This window comes from Betta splendens, chromosome 24 (assembly GCF_900634795.4).
Source record: "Betta splendens chromosome 24, fBetSpl5.4, whole genome shotgun sequence".
In the NCBI taxonomy this organism is placed as follows: Eukaryota; Metazoa; Chordata; class Actinopteri; order Anabantiformes; family Osphronemidae; genus Betta; species Betta splendens.
The window spans coordinates 8,243,447-8,259,989 of NC_040901.2; the positions used below are offsets into that span (position 1 = coordinate 8,243,447).

The 16,543-nt window shown below is 41.7% G+C and overlaps 2 protein-coding genes across 2 annotated transcripts in view; one reads left to right on the forward strand and one right to left on the reverse strand.

Annotated features, from left to right (window-relative positions):
- The window catches only part of baalcb (BAALC binder of MAP3K1 and KLF4 b), a 37,094-nt gene extending 22,058 nt beyond the window's left edge, over positions 1 to 15,036 (reverse strand). Inside the window, exon 1 of the mRNA XM_041069503.2 lies at positions 14,900 to 15,036. The gene's annotated coding sequence lies outside the window, so the exon portion shown is untranslated. The remainder of the gene's footprint in view (positions 1 to 14,899) is intronic.
- On the forward strand, positions 14,919 to 16,120 carry si:ch211-142k18.1 (uncharacterized). Its single transcript, XM_029141151.3, has 3 exons — positions 14,919 to 15,448; positions 15,869 to 16,031; positions 16,079 to 16,120. Exons 1-2 carry the CDS (start codon positions 14,919 to 14,921, stop codon positions 16,005 to 16,007), a joined length of 669 nt encoding a protein of 222 aa, XP_028996984.1. The 3' UTR covers positions 16,008 to 16,031; positions 16,079 to 16,120.
- Positions 16,121 to 16,543: the final 423 nt, after the last annotated feature.

Consider the following 16,543-nt stretch of genomic DNA (forward strand, 5'->3'; position numbering starts at 1 on the left):
GTATCTGTGTACGATGACTCAGGACTCATACTGTACTGTACATACTGACTGACTCAGGTTCAGCCATTGATTACTGTCTCAGCAGAAATGGGTCTGGGGATAAAATATTCAGTCATCAGCATATTTATTAAACTTCATCCACCTATTCAAGCATCAAGTCATATCACATCCACAGGACGTGCACAGTGTCACATCGGTGATCAATACTGTACCAACCAACAGCTGCACCTGGGGTGACAGATAAAGAAATGAACTCTTTGACACAGAAGTCAGGGGTTTCCTTTTGTCTCTAACAATAGATCTTGATTCAACAAGACAAGAAAGGAGCTTAAAATCCACAGCTTCTTGTCAGCAATCATTACGTTTATGTCATAACTGAGTGGCTAGCATGTCAATGTCACAAGCTTTGTTTGGCAAGGTTAAGCAGATAAAACATTAAGTCACAAAATTTGCACTTGGCTTCCATAAAATGACAGCCAAGCATCTCTCATAGCTGCTGCAAACTGCAGCAGAAGCAGTTTTGGAAACTGCTATTACTGCAGGTGGGGGCCGTTTTGATGAGGTGGGCTGCTCTGACACGAGTCACTACCGACTGACTGTGATGTTGCCTTGATGAGGCGGCGGCTTGCCAGTATTGACAGCCTCCTACACCCATGTTATAAAGATGCGATTACCTCTAATTGTGATTACAGCTGCCTGCGTGTCAGAGGGAAGCAGGAGATGAAAAGAGGTCAGAGCGACTCGAGGTCGTCTAATCCAACTGTGGCCCGAGCCTCAAAGTTAAAGTGATGAGGATTACAAACTGGTTTGATGAATAATTCAGATCAAGAGTAATCCTGGCCCCAGGTGATGGGGAAAGGTGGACTGTGCATCAATTATGTGTCTGTCTGCTGCCAAAAAATGCATTCAGACTTAGACTCAAGATGTCGGCGATAGCCGTTTACGTCTGGTGTTTATGGCAAGTAGCCACATAGAAGACGGGGGGAAGTGGGAGGGAGGAATAATTGACATGTCACTCATGAGATAGTGCCTCATCCTCCTCCTCGCCTCTGAAGTTCAGAGATTTATGATGCAGTGACTCAGACATTTACAGGTGTGGCATTATGCACTTATTTTGTAGAAGCTCTCTTAGTCTCTCTAAGAGAATAAAAAGAATGTGCTGCATGTTTTGATTGTATGACAAAAAGGAACATGTGTTGCTGATGTCATGGACACAAAGAAGACACACAAAGTCTGGTCATCATACACTAATTACACAAAGCAACAAGAATGACTCAACGTTTCCGCCGCTCGACCTCTCGCTGTGTCCGGCGGTGCTCACAGATGGCCTTTATTATAGGAGCATACAGTATAAGCGCACGTGTCCTTTGCGATCACAACAGTGCGGTGATTTTAATTTGACGGATGGTTTTTGGCAAGTAAACATCTGCTGACATCTCGTCCTTGTTCGAGAAGCAAAACAAATCAGTTATTGATCAGGGCTGGAGATGTATGCGCGCACGCTAGCGTCCGGTCATTTAAGAGAGAAGGCCGGTTGGTAAAAGCTATTAGAACCTTCATGTCTGACAAATGGCGCTGCAGAATAGGGCCTGAAGAGTTGACTAGAGCCACAAACATTAAACGCAGACAAGAGAACACACTTCCCAGTTTTAAACCATCTCTGTTTCACTGAGACGACTTTGATAATTAATAACTGCAATAAAAGATCCGGCGCAGAAAGAAGTAGTTATAGATGTTGGTCATTTGTACCAATGGTTTTAAGCCAAATGAAAGTGTGATTGTTGGCAGACAGATGTGAACACACTGAACATAAAGTTTTTCATTTCATTTGAGGGCTTTATAATAATAAATATCACAGTGAAATATAAGACGCACTAACATAAACTACTTACAAAGCCAAGTTTGGTTTTAAAATGTCACTGAGCTCACACCAACAGTTTCCCTGTGTTTAATATACGCTAATGACTCACTAAACAGACCTATACACACATCCAACACATAATTAATGTCACTCCTGTGACAGCACCTCGCCAGAGTCATGCTTTGCAGAAGATCCAATCACTATAAATTTCATTCACCACATGGTCGCTTGTCATATGGGGTTAATTATAACTGCTACTTTTTCCTTCCACTGATCTCTGCCTATTGATCAGCCCAGAACCGGCGACCTAATGTCTTCAAAGGGCACGGAGGCGGCACACTAATCGAAAGGCTCCCGTTTGTACGTATATCGGAAATCAAGATGGACGAACTCTATGTTTTAGTATCATCGCCTGTTCTGTGTGGCTACTTAGTAAAATTAATTACCGGTACACACATTTATGTCCTAGTTTTTAGTCCACATTTTTTCCAAGTATTTAAGATGCAGAATAATACAATCTTGTTAATATGCAGCTGATGAGATTGTGACCCTTGGCAGCCCTTAAGCATTTTTCATTTGCGTTCGGGCACATTACACCATGGTGCAGTGGCAAACTGAAACATGACACCAAAATAAATGCTGATTGTTATTATTTCCCCCAAAACTCCATTTGTTATTTACATATCTGGCGACCGTGAAAAAGACACCTACTAATGAGAAACGCAGCTCGCCGTTCTCCTCCTCCGCGGCTTGAGGCCAGTTTGAGATTGACTATTATAAGAAACATGGACACATTAGGTGTTTTTAAATTAATTTTAAACTTTTTTTCACCACATCATTACCTCCTTATCACTAACTGCACTCTGCTGCATCACATCCTGGATTTTTAAGATTGACTTTTTGTAGCTAGCAAAGTTATTCCAGTGTTTCTTAAGCCTTCATTCCCCCAGACGCGTGTGGCGTTAACACATTTTCTGCATCAGCTGAAGATAAATCAGCTGCAAACTAATAAAAAAAACAGTCAAGGGAACATTTACATCTATTGCACCATCCCACAAAACAAACCCTGCTGGTGTACAAGGTGCAACACACAGACTTTCTAATGATGTTTGTGTAAACGAGACAGTATAAATAATGCATCTTATCAGAACTGAAATTGGATCCCCATTCATAATAAGCCATGTGAGCTGGAACGGATCGTCCTTTAATCTCTTCCTTGAAGGCCAGCATCGAGAGTGTTTATCACAACTGATTAAAACAATCACTCTGCTGCGCCACTGTAAACAATGGAACGGAGCAGTGTTGAGGCTTTGGCGGCGGCAGCTTCACATCAGAGAGAAGACTGTGTGCGTATTTGTACAACAGCTTATGAAAGGAACTCAGGGAAGGAAAAAGCAGTGGCTTGAAAGATGGAGACGTCACATTTATCCCAAAGGGGCCGTTTAGTGGCTAGTGGACTAGTCTGTCCCTCTGCACTGGTTGCTGTTCAAGTGTACAGTACGACCAACTACTGTGTTTGTCAGTGTTCTCAGAACTTTGTATAACTGACCAAGGCTGTGTCAGGCATCAGGTTCCTGTCTGAGAGGACAGACAGACCAGTGCGGCACACTTCACAGCTCCTCATTTAATCAGGTGGCCATCAACGCCGGCTCATTTCACATATACTGACAGTTGGACAGGTTGCACCAGTGTGCTCCTCCACTACAGAAGGGTAATACAAAGTGGCGTATTCACTCATAGGGCACAGGAGAAATGTGAAATTACCCACACCACCTGGCCATGGTCTTTGCCACGCTTGCTTTCAATATAATGAATTCCTGCAGGCAGATTCATTGAGGGAACACCACTCTGCCACACAGCACAGCTGCAGCACCTCAGCAGCAGGAATATTTCTAAATAGGCTCATTTGGCAGAGGGACTGTAACAGGAAGGATCCTTTTGAGAGTTCAGAGTCATGTTGTTAGAGCAAAACCAAATGTGAAGTAAAAAGGTCAAATAAATGTCTCAGAAAAATGTTTCAACTATAAAGCCTTTATAGCTATTATCTATGGACTTGTTGAGTGTGGCGTGATGTGAGCAGCTTTGTGCTTTGTGCCAACGCTGGCCAACATGGCAACACTGACCTTGAAGCATTGATGTCTAACACTATGTATTCTGTGTTTACCATCTAAACAAAGCTCAGCTGAAATTTGGAGGAGTTCAATTAGTACATAAACATAAACCAGAGGTTTAAACTTGGTATAGATAATGAATTAGCAAAATTTGTTGACTGGACACTGAACTCCTTTTTGCCTGAGTGAGTTACACTTGCCGATGGTGCATCAGTGGCGTTTTAAATGGAGCTGTCTGGATAAATCGTCACTAAAAAAGTGGATTAAACCAATAAATTGTGATTTGAGAGCCGACAAGTCCAAATGTCTGTAGGGAACGGAAAGAAAAGCAGTATGAGTGCTTTGGTTTGCCATTGTAACTGATCTCTTGGGCTTGTCAACACGATGATGTTAGGAAACAAACTCTATAGATGCTGAACACTTCAGAGTATCAGAACTCTCAGTTGAAAGCAAGACATAAAGGCTAAAAACATGATTAGTCCGTCTGCTGTTTCTCCTCACAGTGGAACAATACGTCACTGCTTCCTATCACCTCAATCTAGGTCTCATTAGCACCTAATAGGTCAATTTGTCACGCTACAGGAGCATGGAAACACGTGACAGCTTGAAATTAATCAGGTTTAAAATAACTGCCGTTTGTTATTTGGAGTCTGAGGTCTAATAGAATATTTAATTATTTAGCAAGCAATAATTTCTCTATAAGTAATATCTGTGTGATTCTGTACAGGTGCTGTGTAAACTACGGTACAGTAGAGACTGGGGTTTGGTTCAGTGGGAATTAAACAAGCCTCAACCATCTTAAGCATACTGCACATCGACTTTACAACGGTCCATGAATTTTAACTAATTGTCACCAAATGCGTTTGTTCTGCTTTGTAATCTTTAAGGTTTAAGTAGCGCTGGCGTCACAGGACTTTGGCCAAGAGGTTAATGTAATGAAAATAAAACTTGTTACCTGAAGCACATTTAATTGTTGCCAAGATTATTTCTTTGCCAGAATTGAATAGATTCAAAGGTTTTCTATTCTGATTAACGTTGGCATTATAAATCTGTGTTTGTGGTGTCATGGGCTGGTTTCAGTGAGGGCTGGGACTAGAATGCTGCATGAGCACTAATAAAACCTCTGGACTTAATTAAAACACGCTGTAACATTGGTGTCAATGGGGAAGCAGAAAATGTTTTGTAGCAAACAATAAATCACCCTTGATTCCTTAATTGACTTTCCCTTTAAGAGACTCACTTTCACTTACTGTGATGAGAATGAATTAGGCAATTGCACAGTGCTCCAGAGTGAACCCCCAACGACATTAAGCTGTTTTCTGTTTGAGCTCATATTCACTGTGAAAACATTAATAATACAACTGTGGCACTAAACTTTTCAGTTTTAATCTCTCATCTCCTAAAAGGGGTAAAATGTAAAATTTGTCTTTTCAGCAGAGAGCTTCACTCGCCTGTTTACCTGCTGTCATTATCAGCCATGTGCATTTGACTGCGCTAAAAATGAGTGGAATGAGCAGAGATTAAGGGAGAACAGGAAGATGCGTGTTCCTCAGATTAATCCATCACAAATTAAAAAACAGGTTGTTTTCAAACTGCCAACAGGCTTACGGTCCTCCTACCCGTATACCGTCCTTGGACTTGACAATCTAGAAACAACCACGGTTTATACCCTTTAAAATTAATAAGCTTGAGACGTATTTGCATAATTGGATCGTTTTTCTGTGAGCTGGGGCTCAAAGCAAAGAGAAAATATTTGCAAAGCGAAAATGACACTGGAACAAAGAACGGCCACTTTGCCAGGTTTCATGCCATTCAGCCGTGACTTTAAGCAACTGCTGCCAGAAATATGGACAAATTTACCTATCAATGGTTTACAATAGAGCATCTACATACAGTATGCTGCCTTGTTCCCATATTTGAAAGTATTATCATTTCACAACCAATCAATTATTGATTTATCAATAATTTAGAAATGATTTATTAATGTAATGCATCTACTGTACTGTAGGTGTCAACTCTTAAAAAGGACTGATGTGTGGAGTTTAAGACAATGGAAATCATTTCCATAGTGGTAAACTTTAGCAAATTGTGCCATTTACCACATTAAAGCCTGTGAGAAGCCTCGGTCCCAATAATCAGTGCAATACAGGAGCGGATACCAGGCGCAAAGCACAGAGCAGGAGCTATAGTGGCTATAATCATTTAGTTTGGGGAACGTAAACAGGAGGTGCAGGCAATAACCAAAACTCTGCTTATTATCTCTCAGCTGCTATACAAAGGGAAACACAGAGGCCTTATACAATGACTTGCCTCTTATTGGCCCTTATTATCCATGAAAACGGAGCTCAGCAGTTCCACAACCTCCATCTTCCTGGTATTAGAAGTCGAGCCGCAATTTGCGACACACAATATCACACAAAGTACGGTCCACCAGCTCTGAGCCATAAAGAGGACTAAATCATACATCTCTGCAGGCAACTAGGGAATTTGATCTATAGAGATGGACGGCAGTGTTTGACCCTGACTAAAGCCATGCCATCAGCTTGTTTTGAAGCTAGGATCAGTAATATGAGAGGAACGAGACAGCATTGTCCCGGACTGAGCCCTTGACCCAGGACAGATGGGATGTTTGTGAAACGCCTTGTGTAACCGTGATCAGCAGATAAGGGTGTGAAGGAGAAACACGCGGCTACTGCAAGTCAGGAGCTGTTAAATCTTGGATATGCACTTGTAAAAAGCTTCTTCTGACACTTATTTCTCAGTGAAGACTGACAGACACAAAGACAAATCTTCAGTATTGGCTGTCAGATTGAAATCCCTTGAAGAGGCTGCTCCTGTCTGCTGTCATTAGGCAGGTTTATACTTTGATATCCTTCTCACAAAGTTAGCTTGTTTACGTATAGCAGCAGAGGACATGGGTTTTAACGATGTATTATTATGATAATACTGTATACACACAGAAGCTTATGGCTGCTGGGACTTAAAATGCAAAACAAGCCTAAAGTTTGAAGGTAACCTTGAGATTATAAAGACTGGTGAAGGTGGCGGTGTGATGCTGCTCATTCAAACAGAAGCTATTAAAAATAAATTAAACACTGTATTTCACTCTTCTTGCTCATTAATTTATGGTACGTTTACTGCAACAAATGGTGCAGACGTGACTTGTACTGATGGTGGCAGTGATGTCCAGAAATACTGTAGGCTGTAAAGTGGCCAAAGGTTACATCATCTAGATTACATTTATCTCTGTGTCTATAAACCAACTATAGGCTGATAAACGTGAGGTCTGTTTTTCACCTTTAAACTCCTATTAAACAACATAATAACTCGACTGTTTTCCACCCAAACAAAGAGCCGGTGGACGTGTTTACTATTAGTCCATCTGCACAGTTTACAACATTTATGATTCTAAGCATAAAAAATGCAAGACAACTAAATATTGTATTAAAAGTTAAAGCATAAAAAATACTGTGCTTTTTGCACTTTTTTTATTCAACAATATTATGTATGTTGATTCATTTCACATTCACCAATTATGGAATCGCCTCCTTTTACCTTTAGAGATCGACTGTCCCATTAAAATGCAATGCATAATTGTACACAACACAGTTGTGTGATGGTTGAGAGAGAGCTTTGTGGACAGGTAATGTCCATGTGCTAATGTGATCGCTGAACAAATTCAAACAGTGTCAAATGTGGTGAAATATTCTATCAGTAATGAGTGTGTGTGGAGAAGACGATGATGCGACAACAAGAAGCCAAAACGTGAGAATATCGGGAGCTCCTGGATGTTAATGCAGCTCCTGAAGTGTCCATCCACTGCACAGCTCCGCTAAGACGTGTGTAACCTCTAGTAACACCAGCAGTTTATGGTAAACCCAGAGCAGCACCTCGTTTAATCCCCTGCCTGGTCCTTGGCTGCTCAGTCAAGCAGACTATTATTTCCTGGCCATTACACGTGCCACAGCTCCCTTTTTAAACCCAATGTAACGTTGTAAATTCAATTTGGGACTCGAGTGCCCCCTTTTTTCCGGAAATATTATTCTCCCACATTAATACTCAGTGAGTGTGTATGTTATGTGTGGAAAACCCATTATTAAGGCAGGCTAGATGAGAGCCTGAAGGACAGCCTGATTCCCTTAGAGCCATCGTGAGTGCATTTGGCATTGGCATGCGGTGTGATCTGAATGCCAATGGCAGGTAGCACAGCCATGTACCTGCATGACAAGCATCCGGAGGAGATTATTTACGTTAGGTCTGTTTAGATCTGCGCCACTTGTGACTTTTGGATGTTGATAGAAAAGAGAACAAAATAAATGTGAGATTTCTTCATGCTATAGCAATATCAGACTAAGATAGATTCCTTCTAGCCGTCCTGTGATAGGTCAGCACCCAAAGACCCTCCGAGCCATAGGATTCAATTTGGCACATAAGAGTGGCCTGATATTTGTGACCCTGACCCTCTCTGCTCCTGACATGCCTCTTTTGGCTGGCTAGTATTGATTAAGAGTTCGTGCTTGGATGGGGACCCAGCTGGGGTCCTAATTTTCACTTTCCCCCTGCTGACCTCCTTCCATCACCTCCCAGAGAGGCACAGAGGGACAGGTGATGCAGTGGATACAGACGAGATGGAGCAGATGAGAAGTTATGACCAAAAGATTATGAACACACATTATGTTAATCTTCTTTTTAGTTACCTATGTTTGGTCTTCACTTCTTCTCTTCTAAGCATATTTGAGATATATTCTACTTTTTTTTTCCCTAGATCAAATTCACGTGTCCACTACACAGTGCAGCTTTTCAACTCCTATGTATTAACATTAAACTGCAGCAGACGCATGAAAAAGATTAAAAGGTACAATCCCACAAAAGATCATTATCTCTGACCTTGATCAAACAGCCTATAACAGGCTTAGCTTTATTTGCTATATTAAGTACGTTTTTGCCTAAAGGCTTCTTATCATTTAACAGCAATCTTAACTTCACAGGTATTTGCAAGAAAAGGCAAAGAAGTAAAAAAGGAGGTTGAGCAATTCTAGTCAGAAACAGGGATCAGTTTGTACAAGATGGCAGGAAACTTTAAAAAAAGAGGAAAAGATGTGGAAAAACTTTAAAGATTGCTGTGGCGGTTTGAAAATTGTTCGGTCTGACCGTAGCAAATGAACACAGAGGCTTTCAAAATATTGTTCTTTATAGTTATTTCCAGCCCCGCTTTGACACCTGCTTTCTTTAAAAGTTGCCAGGGGCCATAATTACATCAAACAAATGAAGGACTCAGGACATCAGACACTGAGTGTGAACTAAACAGCAATACAAAGTGATACTGATATCTCAGGCTTGTGTTTCTTTATTTCACTGGTTTCAGAACATCCTGTCACACGGAGACGGTTAATTAATGTGCAATGCATGATCGGCCTTAGACGTGGAAGTGGGAGGATAATGTCAGACGGCTGTTTGGGTGCTTCAGTCACAGGAAGCCTCGTTGCACTGCATGGGATAATGAAGCAACATTATGCAGGGCTTTAGGTTTCTGCTGGGTCTGCAGCATGACAATCACCTGAAGCATGTGTCCAAGTTGGTTCACAACTTGTCAGGACAAAACCCACGGACAGTCAAGGTGACGCTAGTAACTTTTACATGTCAGAGGACTATGAACAAAACACTGAAATGGATTAAATTAGATATATATAATTACTACAGATCAAAGCTTCTTGAAGATTTTTCTTCTGCTAATGCCACGAAAATAAAAAAAACCACAAACCGAGACTGGGGACTGAAAGTGCAGTGACAGGAATCTGATGAGGAACACTGGAGACCACAGAGACCACTTAAATAGTCTCTCATGAAAAAATGTGAAAACTCAAACAAAAGGACATGAACAAATGTTCTAACTATGGATTTCCCCACATGGTGTATTTGGGGCGTGTTACCGTCATGTGATGTTTGGATCCATCGTTCCATTTGTTTTGGAGCCTTTCTGAGAAGTGAGGTTGTGAGAGGATGCAGCCAAGCAGTGACAGCCATTATGTCGTCCTCTATTCTGACCTCATGGTCTCCAGGAAACACACAAACCAAATTACATTTGGCTGATTGAATTCTGACTAACCACGTATCTTACATTTGTCTACGGATATTTAATTACACTAAACATGAGCTGATAAAACTGGGATGTGAAACACAACTTTTGGGCAGTACGTGCAGGACAGTGCGCTTGTGTTTCCATTGGTCCAAATCAGTGTGAGTCTAATTGATCAGTTCAAAATGTCCTGAGGCTGTTACATATCCTGCTGGTTGATTTATATAATGAGGCCTGGATGGAGGTCTGGGTTTCTAATATATTAGAAGGGTGGCATTTGTTTTAAAACACACAACATATCCCAGACATGAGACATGAGTGCCCACTCACTGCACCGTCACTAAAGGTTGGGTTCAGTACAGTACACTCAGAGTCCTTCTGATTTAAGCAGTGATCTACATTTGTCCGATAATTACAAAACATCTCAGCGATACTGTCAATGCAGAAGTTTTGTTTATTCATATGTGCCTCAGGTCTGTGTGCTTATTTTATGACTTCCTGGTGAGTGCCCTGCAAAATTTAATCGAAGCGAGGCAGTCAAAACTGAAATGTACTGTATAATTAGATTTTTAATATGTGAAGCATCCACATTAAAACCACACAGCGTCGGGGCCTGGACAGAGTCTGTCTAACAAAGGTCTGACAAGAAGGACGACAAGAGGCAAAACAAAAAAAGGAACAACAATCCTCGGAGAAAGAGGACACAGTTGCTCGCTGTCCACATCTAGGCTGGATTCAATTACTATTTACAGTACTGAGCTACTGTAAAACAATGAATGCATGTACATTTGGACTTATTGCTGCTGATTCAGGACACGGCCCACTGTACTGTGCTGTGTGTGTCTGCTGACTTGTACAGCACAACGTTGCTAGTGAATCTGTAGTTTTGTTTTTTTTTAGCTCGTCCTGCAGTCTCAGACTTCTAAGAAAGACAGTTTGTCCACCAGCAACATTTTACAGCGTCTTTAACTGTTGTGCGCAGTTTGTCGCGTTATGGAGTTTAAACGTTATCGCAAATCCCTGCTTGTAACTCCCTAAGCTCCCGAATCTGCGCCGTTAAAAGCAGCATGAATAAAGTGGCAGAGCAAGCTGGTTCTGAGCACCAAGAAAAGCCCGGACTGTAGTCGGGTCCCAGAGTGGATTAGCAAAGTTTATCAGCTCCAGCACACTGTGGCACTCGCTGCTTGTGCACTGCGGTGGATAAGTGGCTGCAGAGAGCACCGGGTCCTTGGCCTCGCTCAATAACGAGGTGTTGGTCAATTAGGAAGCGCCGAAATAGTTTTTTGGTCAATATATTCGTGGTCATGGTCTAATTTGTGTATTTATTAAGATGCGTTCAGTGATTACAGTGAAACTCATTGAGCTGAATTTATTTGGGATGACTTTAACAGCTATTGAACCTGTAAGCACAGATAAACAGTATTATTACTAGCTACATATGTAACTAGCATAAAAGTCATCATAAAAGTTACGGAATGTTTGGTTGGGATTATTTTGTTATCACATCAAGGTTTTCATAATAACTATTCACTTCCTGCTTATTTATTTATGTAAAACACTACATTTGCCACAATGTGTCAAGCACATCAGCACAGTTGTACAGCCGAGATCATTATCTACAGGAATTCAAGGCCCAAGCCATGAAAACTAAATAAAAATATGCTACTTAAGCACATCACTGACACTGCATTGGATCCTCCCTGCATCAAATATCTGATCATTCGTGACACAAAATGTGCACAATCCTCCCCCTAAATGAGATAAACTGTGCACATGGTTTGTCAATGTGACGTCTTGGTTACCAATTATAGGTCGATAAAGTCATAAATCTTATCCATACACTTTTAAAATGCAGCTCCCACTCATTAATCACTCCGACCACAAGCCATCAGAATTACTGGTTGCTGTTCTGGGTTTGATTAAGAGCAGATTTGTTTCCCTGACGGTAAACCCACCTGCCTGTTATCTGCACCTGGTGTTGGAATACTCTCTGTGGAGGTGGCGCTGCCTATAAAGCGCATTTAGCCAAGACAGAAACGGGGAGAGAACTCCACGTTGTGTGTTTTAATTACATTAGAGCGTTGATAACCCTGCAAGTCATCCAACAGATTCATCCTAGTTCTTTGATAATCCTTGATAATCTGTCTGGGTGTTAAAGCCTTGATAGCACATATAGGGCCTACAACGCAAGTCAGTAGCACATTTCCAATATACTAAGGAAAGCAAAAGACACTTCCCCCTATATAAAGGAAACCTAGTTTCCCCTGTCCCCCACCAGAGCCTGCAGATGTGAAGTAGATTACACCCCCCTTCCCCTTCCTTTCCCAGCCCCTCTTTCCATTGCAAAGAAAGAAATCATTCAGTTTCTGCTTTTTTTACAAACATCCCCTCCCCTTCCATCCCCTCCCAGCAGCAGACAGGGGCATACTGACGACCACACTCTCCAGCCAAACCCTAATTGTGTGTGCATGTGTCTGCATTTTTTCCCCTGACATGAAGAAGGAAACCGAGCATTTGTCCTCGGCGCTTGCGAACAGTAGCCCTGAAGCTTTGGAGTCGAAGCAGCAGAATCCAACTGGGAAGGTTTTTGAAGCTAGGTAAGTTCGGTTTGGGAACTGGATTGATAAACTTGGTGGCCTTACATTGTGCAGAACTTGGGAAGTCCCACTGGTAAAAGTAGAAAAGTTAATTAGGAATGTATGAAATGACTTCACAGAATTTATATTTTCCTTACATAGCCAGTCATTACATCACTATAAATGTAACCAAATATTAAATGTAACCATGACATGTTTCATTAATTACATGTAAAGTCAAGTATTTTTTGTCCCTGAATATACTTGTACTCCAGCTTCTGAATGGATTATTTGAATGCTTGTAGATTACATATTTTTTAGGTTTGAACTACTTAAGGTCTGGATGTTAAAGACATTTACGAATTGTATCAGTTCTATGAGTTTAAACCACTTCACAATGAAACTATTGTCAGACTGAAGGCAAAAGAAGTCGCTCCAGGCCACAAAAAGCCTCACACAAACACGGTTTCTACTTAACTGTAAGATGCCAGTGTGGAAATTGCCCAGTTCACTCCAATGACAAAGGCAACTGCTCCTGCCAATCTGTGCCGTGCAACCCTGCTTCTTTAAGAGAACGGGCTTTAAGAGAATGAATTAACGGCAACAGCCTTCGCTTGTGACTTTTACTGCTGCTGTAATGAAACAGTGAGACAATAAAGTTATATTTCAAGATGAACTGCATTTCCATTCGGCTGTTTTCTGTCATTAGTCTGGAGATTTTATCGCACATTAAGTGTTTGATTTACTAAAATCCATACAAGGGCAGTAAAAGTACAGAGTAATGGACAAGTTCTGGACAAGCTGTGTTGCATCTCTAAGACTGAGATGTTAAGATAATGCACATTACTATATAATACTGTGTAGTATACAGCGTTTGTTCCCCAGTATTTTATAAACTGCCTGAATATTAAACCCTATTCATAAAGTATGAGATGTTTACAGATACAAATCTAATGCAAATTCTCATAACGACACGCCTCGCCTCAGATGAAACTCATTAAATGTCTTTTATTTCGCTGGGTGATATCAGCTCATCCGTTACAATGCACACGTCAATTAAAAGAACCGAGCGCTTTATTACCCCGGTGTCGTGAGGCAAGGGCTGCGTCTCTGCTGGTTTCTGTTTACTACTCGTCTTACAGCTGCTGGAACATATGTGAGGTCACCATCTAAGGGTCCAGGAACGGGGGGAGGGAGGTAGAACAGTTGAGGCTTTTATGGGTTCGGGCCACACAACAACATTATATAATAAACAGACAATTTTACGGTGTTCATTTAAGCAGCACGCGTAACTTGGTGTTCAGACGGTTTCTCAACAAAAAGTTCAACTCAATCAACTGGTTTCACTTTAGGGTGACGGGTGAACAAATGAAAGACCCCCGGAGAAGTTAACAAAGCAAAGTAAACACCGCTGCAGAGGGTCTGACACAACTCGTGCATCCACTGAGCTGTGGCCCAACCACGGAGCATTAGGTGTTCACTAGTCTGTACAGTAGCATCAGCGCAGTGGTACCAATACAGTAGGCTCATGGTAAGTGTCATGTAGAAGCTCTGGTAGTAAATAATCAATGTAATATTTAGTCTAACCTTTTATTTTAAAATGTTATGTGGTATCAGTGGTGCATTATTAAGGCTTCCAAAACATATAAGAAAACACAAGTAAAGTGAAATGTGCGTGTTGGTGTGATGCGCCTGCTGCTAACATATGCAGCCTGACATTCAGGGTGTCACATTTGTGAACCTCTACACTATTAAAGATTAAATAGAAGCCGTTTCTATTACTGAAATGTGCAGCACGAGGACAAATGACAACTAGAAAATGCATAGAATAAATGTCTAAAGGTCACGAGTTTAGCCTTTTAAACCAACAGGATACTTCATGGCATAATAACATCCATGCTGTTTGTGTGAACTATCGAAATGGAGAAAAGTATTTTCACTAAGCAAATTTATATTAATACATTTAATAAACAATCTAGGCTACGGTTGTTTGGATTTACAGCTGAATCTGGGATGAAAATTTAAGCGATTTACTGATGAGAGAGGAAACAGGGGATGATCTGCAGAGAAATACATTTAGAGATGTTTTTAAATATAGATTTCTATAATTTGAGCATAGCCTTTTTACCTTTTATACTGTGCTTCCAATACATACAAACAGGTAACAATAAACATTTAATGTTTCTAGTTTCATGCATCTTTTACATACGGCACTAAATAGACTGCAGCTGGTGTGATGATTAAATGCTGACTGAAGTTAAACCCAGCCACTCACCTTTTGTTTTCAGGTTACCATGTGGCGCTGGTGGTGGATGGCCTTCATCTTGGTGTGGGTATCTATAGCAACCCCGACGCTGTGCCAAAGTGGAGACGGGGACTGGGGCTCTGGATTTGGCATTTCCCCCGAGATCGCGGCCAACAATGACACAACGACCCAGGCGATTGGCGATGAACCTGAAAGGATGAGAAACAACCGTGACTGGATCGCATCGCCGGCCGCTGTGCTGCACTATGAAAACCATCCAGACAAGTGCTCCGTCCACTTCAGCACTAACAGCGCCTTAGCTCGCCGGCTAAAGGCCCAGAGAGAGGAGCTGGCCTATCTGCACACCATCCATCATGGAAACAAGGCAGTGATGGAGAACCTGGAGCAGTTTGTGGGGGCAGAGCTGGAGGATCTGAGCTATAAAGACGTGATTAAGGAAAATCTAATTGGAATTCAAGATGAACTCAAGAGCTGCAGTGAGGTGGTGCAGAAAGCTGAGGAAGATCTAGAGAAGCAGCTGGAGGGAGACGTGTCAGACGCACTTGTTGGGAAACAGAAGTGAGTACATAATTGATGAAAAACAAGCCGACTAAAGGACTCCCATTGGTCTCTGGGAAACTGTAAAAGTCACGTTTACAGCTCTCGCTGACATTTCGGCTGCGCAGATTAATAAATCTGGATCTTTTTTTTTTTCATTTGTGATATGCAGCGTGCCCTTTAAAAATGTCTGATACATCCAAAGCAGACAAATTCATTTGCAGATGTTACACATATTAGAGTTCAGGTTTTAGCTGAACGGCATGTTTACTGGACACAGAGTAAATATGCTTTAAAAATCATAACCCTTTATCATTCTATCACTTATACAGTGTTTCCTGCCTTAATAATGTAGTTCAGCTGTTATTTTACTTACTCTCCACGTGTTTCCTTTCTCCTCCACTCCACCTGGTGACCTGCACCGCTTGTCTTCCGGAGCAGAATCAGAGAGGAGTCCCTGGCTTTTGAAGACATGCTTCGTGCAGCAGCAGACATCGCCAACAGGCTGGAAAGCTCGTCACAGGCGCTGCATGCCTCACTCACAAAGCAGCTGAAAGACATTGTTACAATGCATCATTAGGGACGTGCTGAAAACCAGTTTAATAAGTTCACACCATTCTCTGACTGGGGACTAGTGTGTGGGACATCCTGTGTGACATAAACAGAAATAAACCTCTCTAAGCTGCCCCCCCCCCCAAAAAAAAGCAATATAGATTTGTCTTTTTTCCACCCAGACATGACTCGCGGAATCTGCTGAGGTCAAACATGGCAACAGCGTGTGGTGCAGGTTTGAGCCAAGCTGTGTGTTTATGGATCCAAGACGACTGGCCTTCAGAGGCCAAACATAATGGCTGTGTAAGTCTCCCCCAGGGGAAGCAACGCGCTGGCCATCTGGTTCCAGGGTGAGGACGGAGGCCAGTGGGTTTCAGTGGAGAGTTTGGTTTTTGCAATAGAAAAGCAAAAGGCTGCACAAGAAGGCGTTTACAGCGGGAGACAGGACATCAACCGTAACCTGTGGATGAAACAATTCGTCTTTATCCTTTCCATGATTATTTTGATATTCGTAACCATGAAATGCATTTAAACATCAAACATCAACATCAAACATCAACAACT

What these genes read in the sequence shown, in the direction of transcription:
- si:ch211-142k18.1 (XM_029141151.3), top strand. Translation starts at nt 14,919, where the DNA reads ATGTGGCGCTGGTGGTGGATGGCCTTCATCTTGGTGTGGGTATCTATA. An exon ending in GCACTTGTTGGGAAACAGAA is followed by an intron (nt 15,449 to 15,868) that starts GTGAGTACATAA and finishes CTTCCGGAGCAG; the next exon opens with AATCAGAGAGGAGTCCCTGG.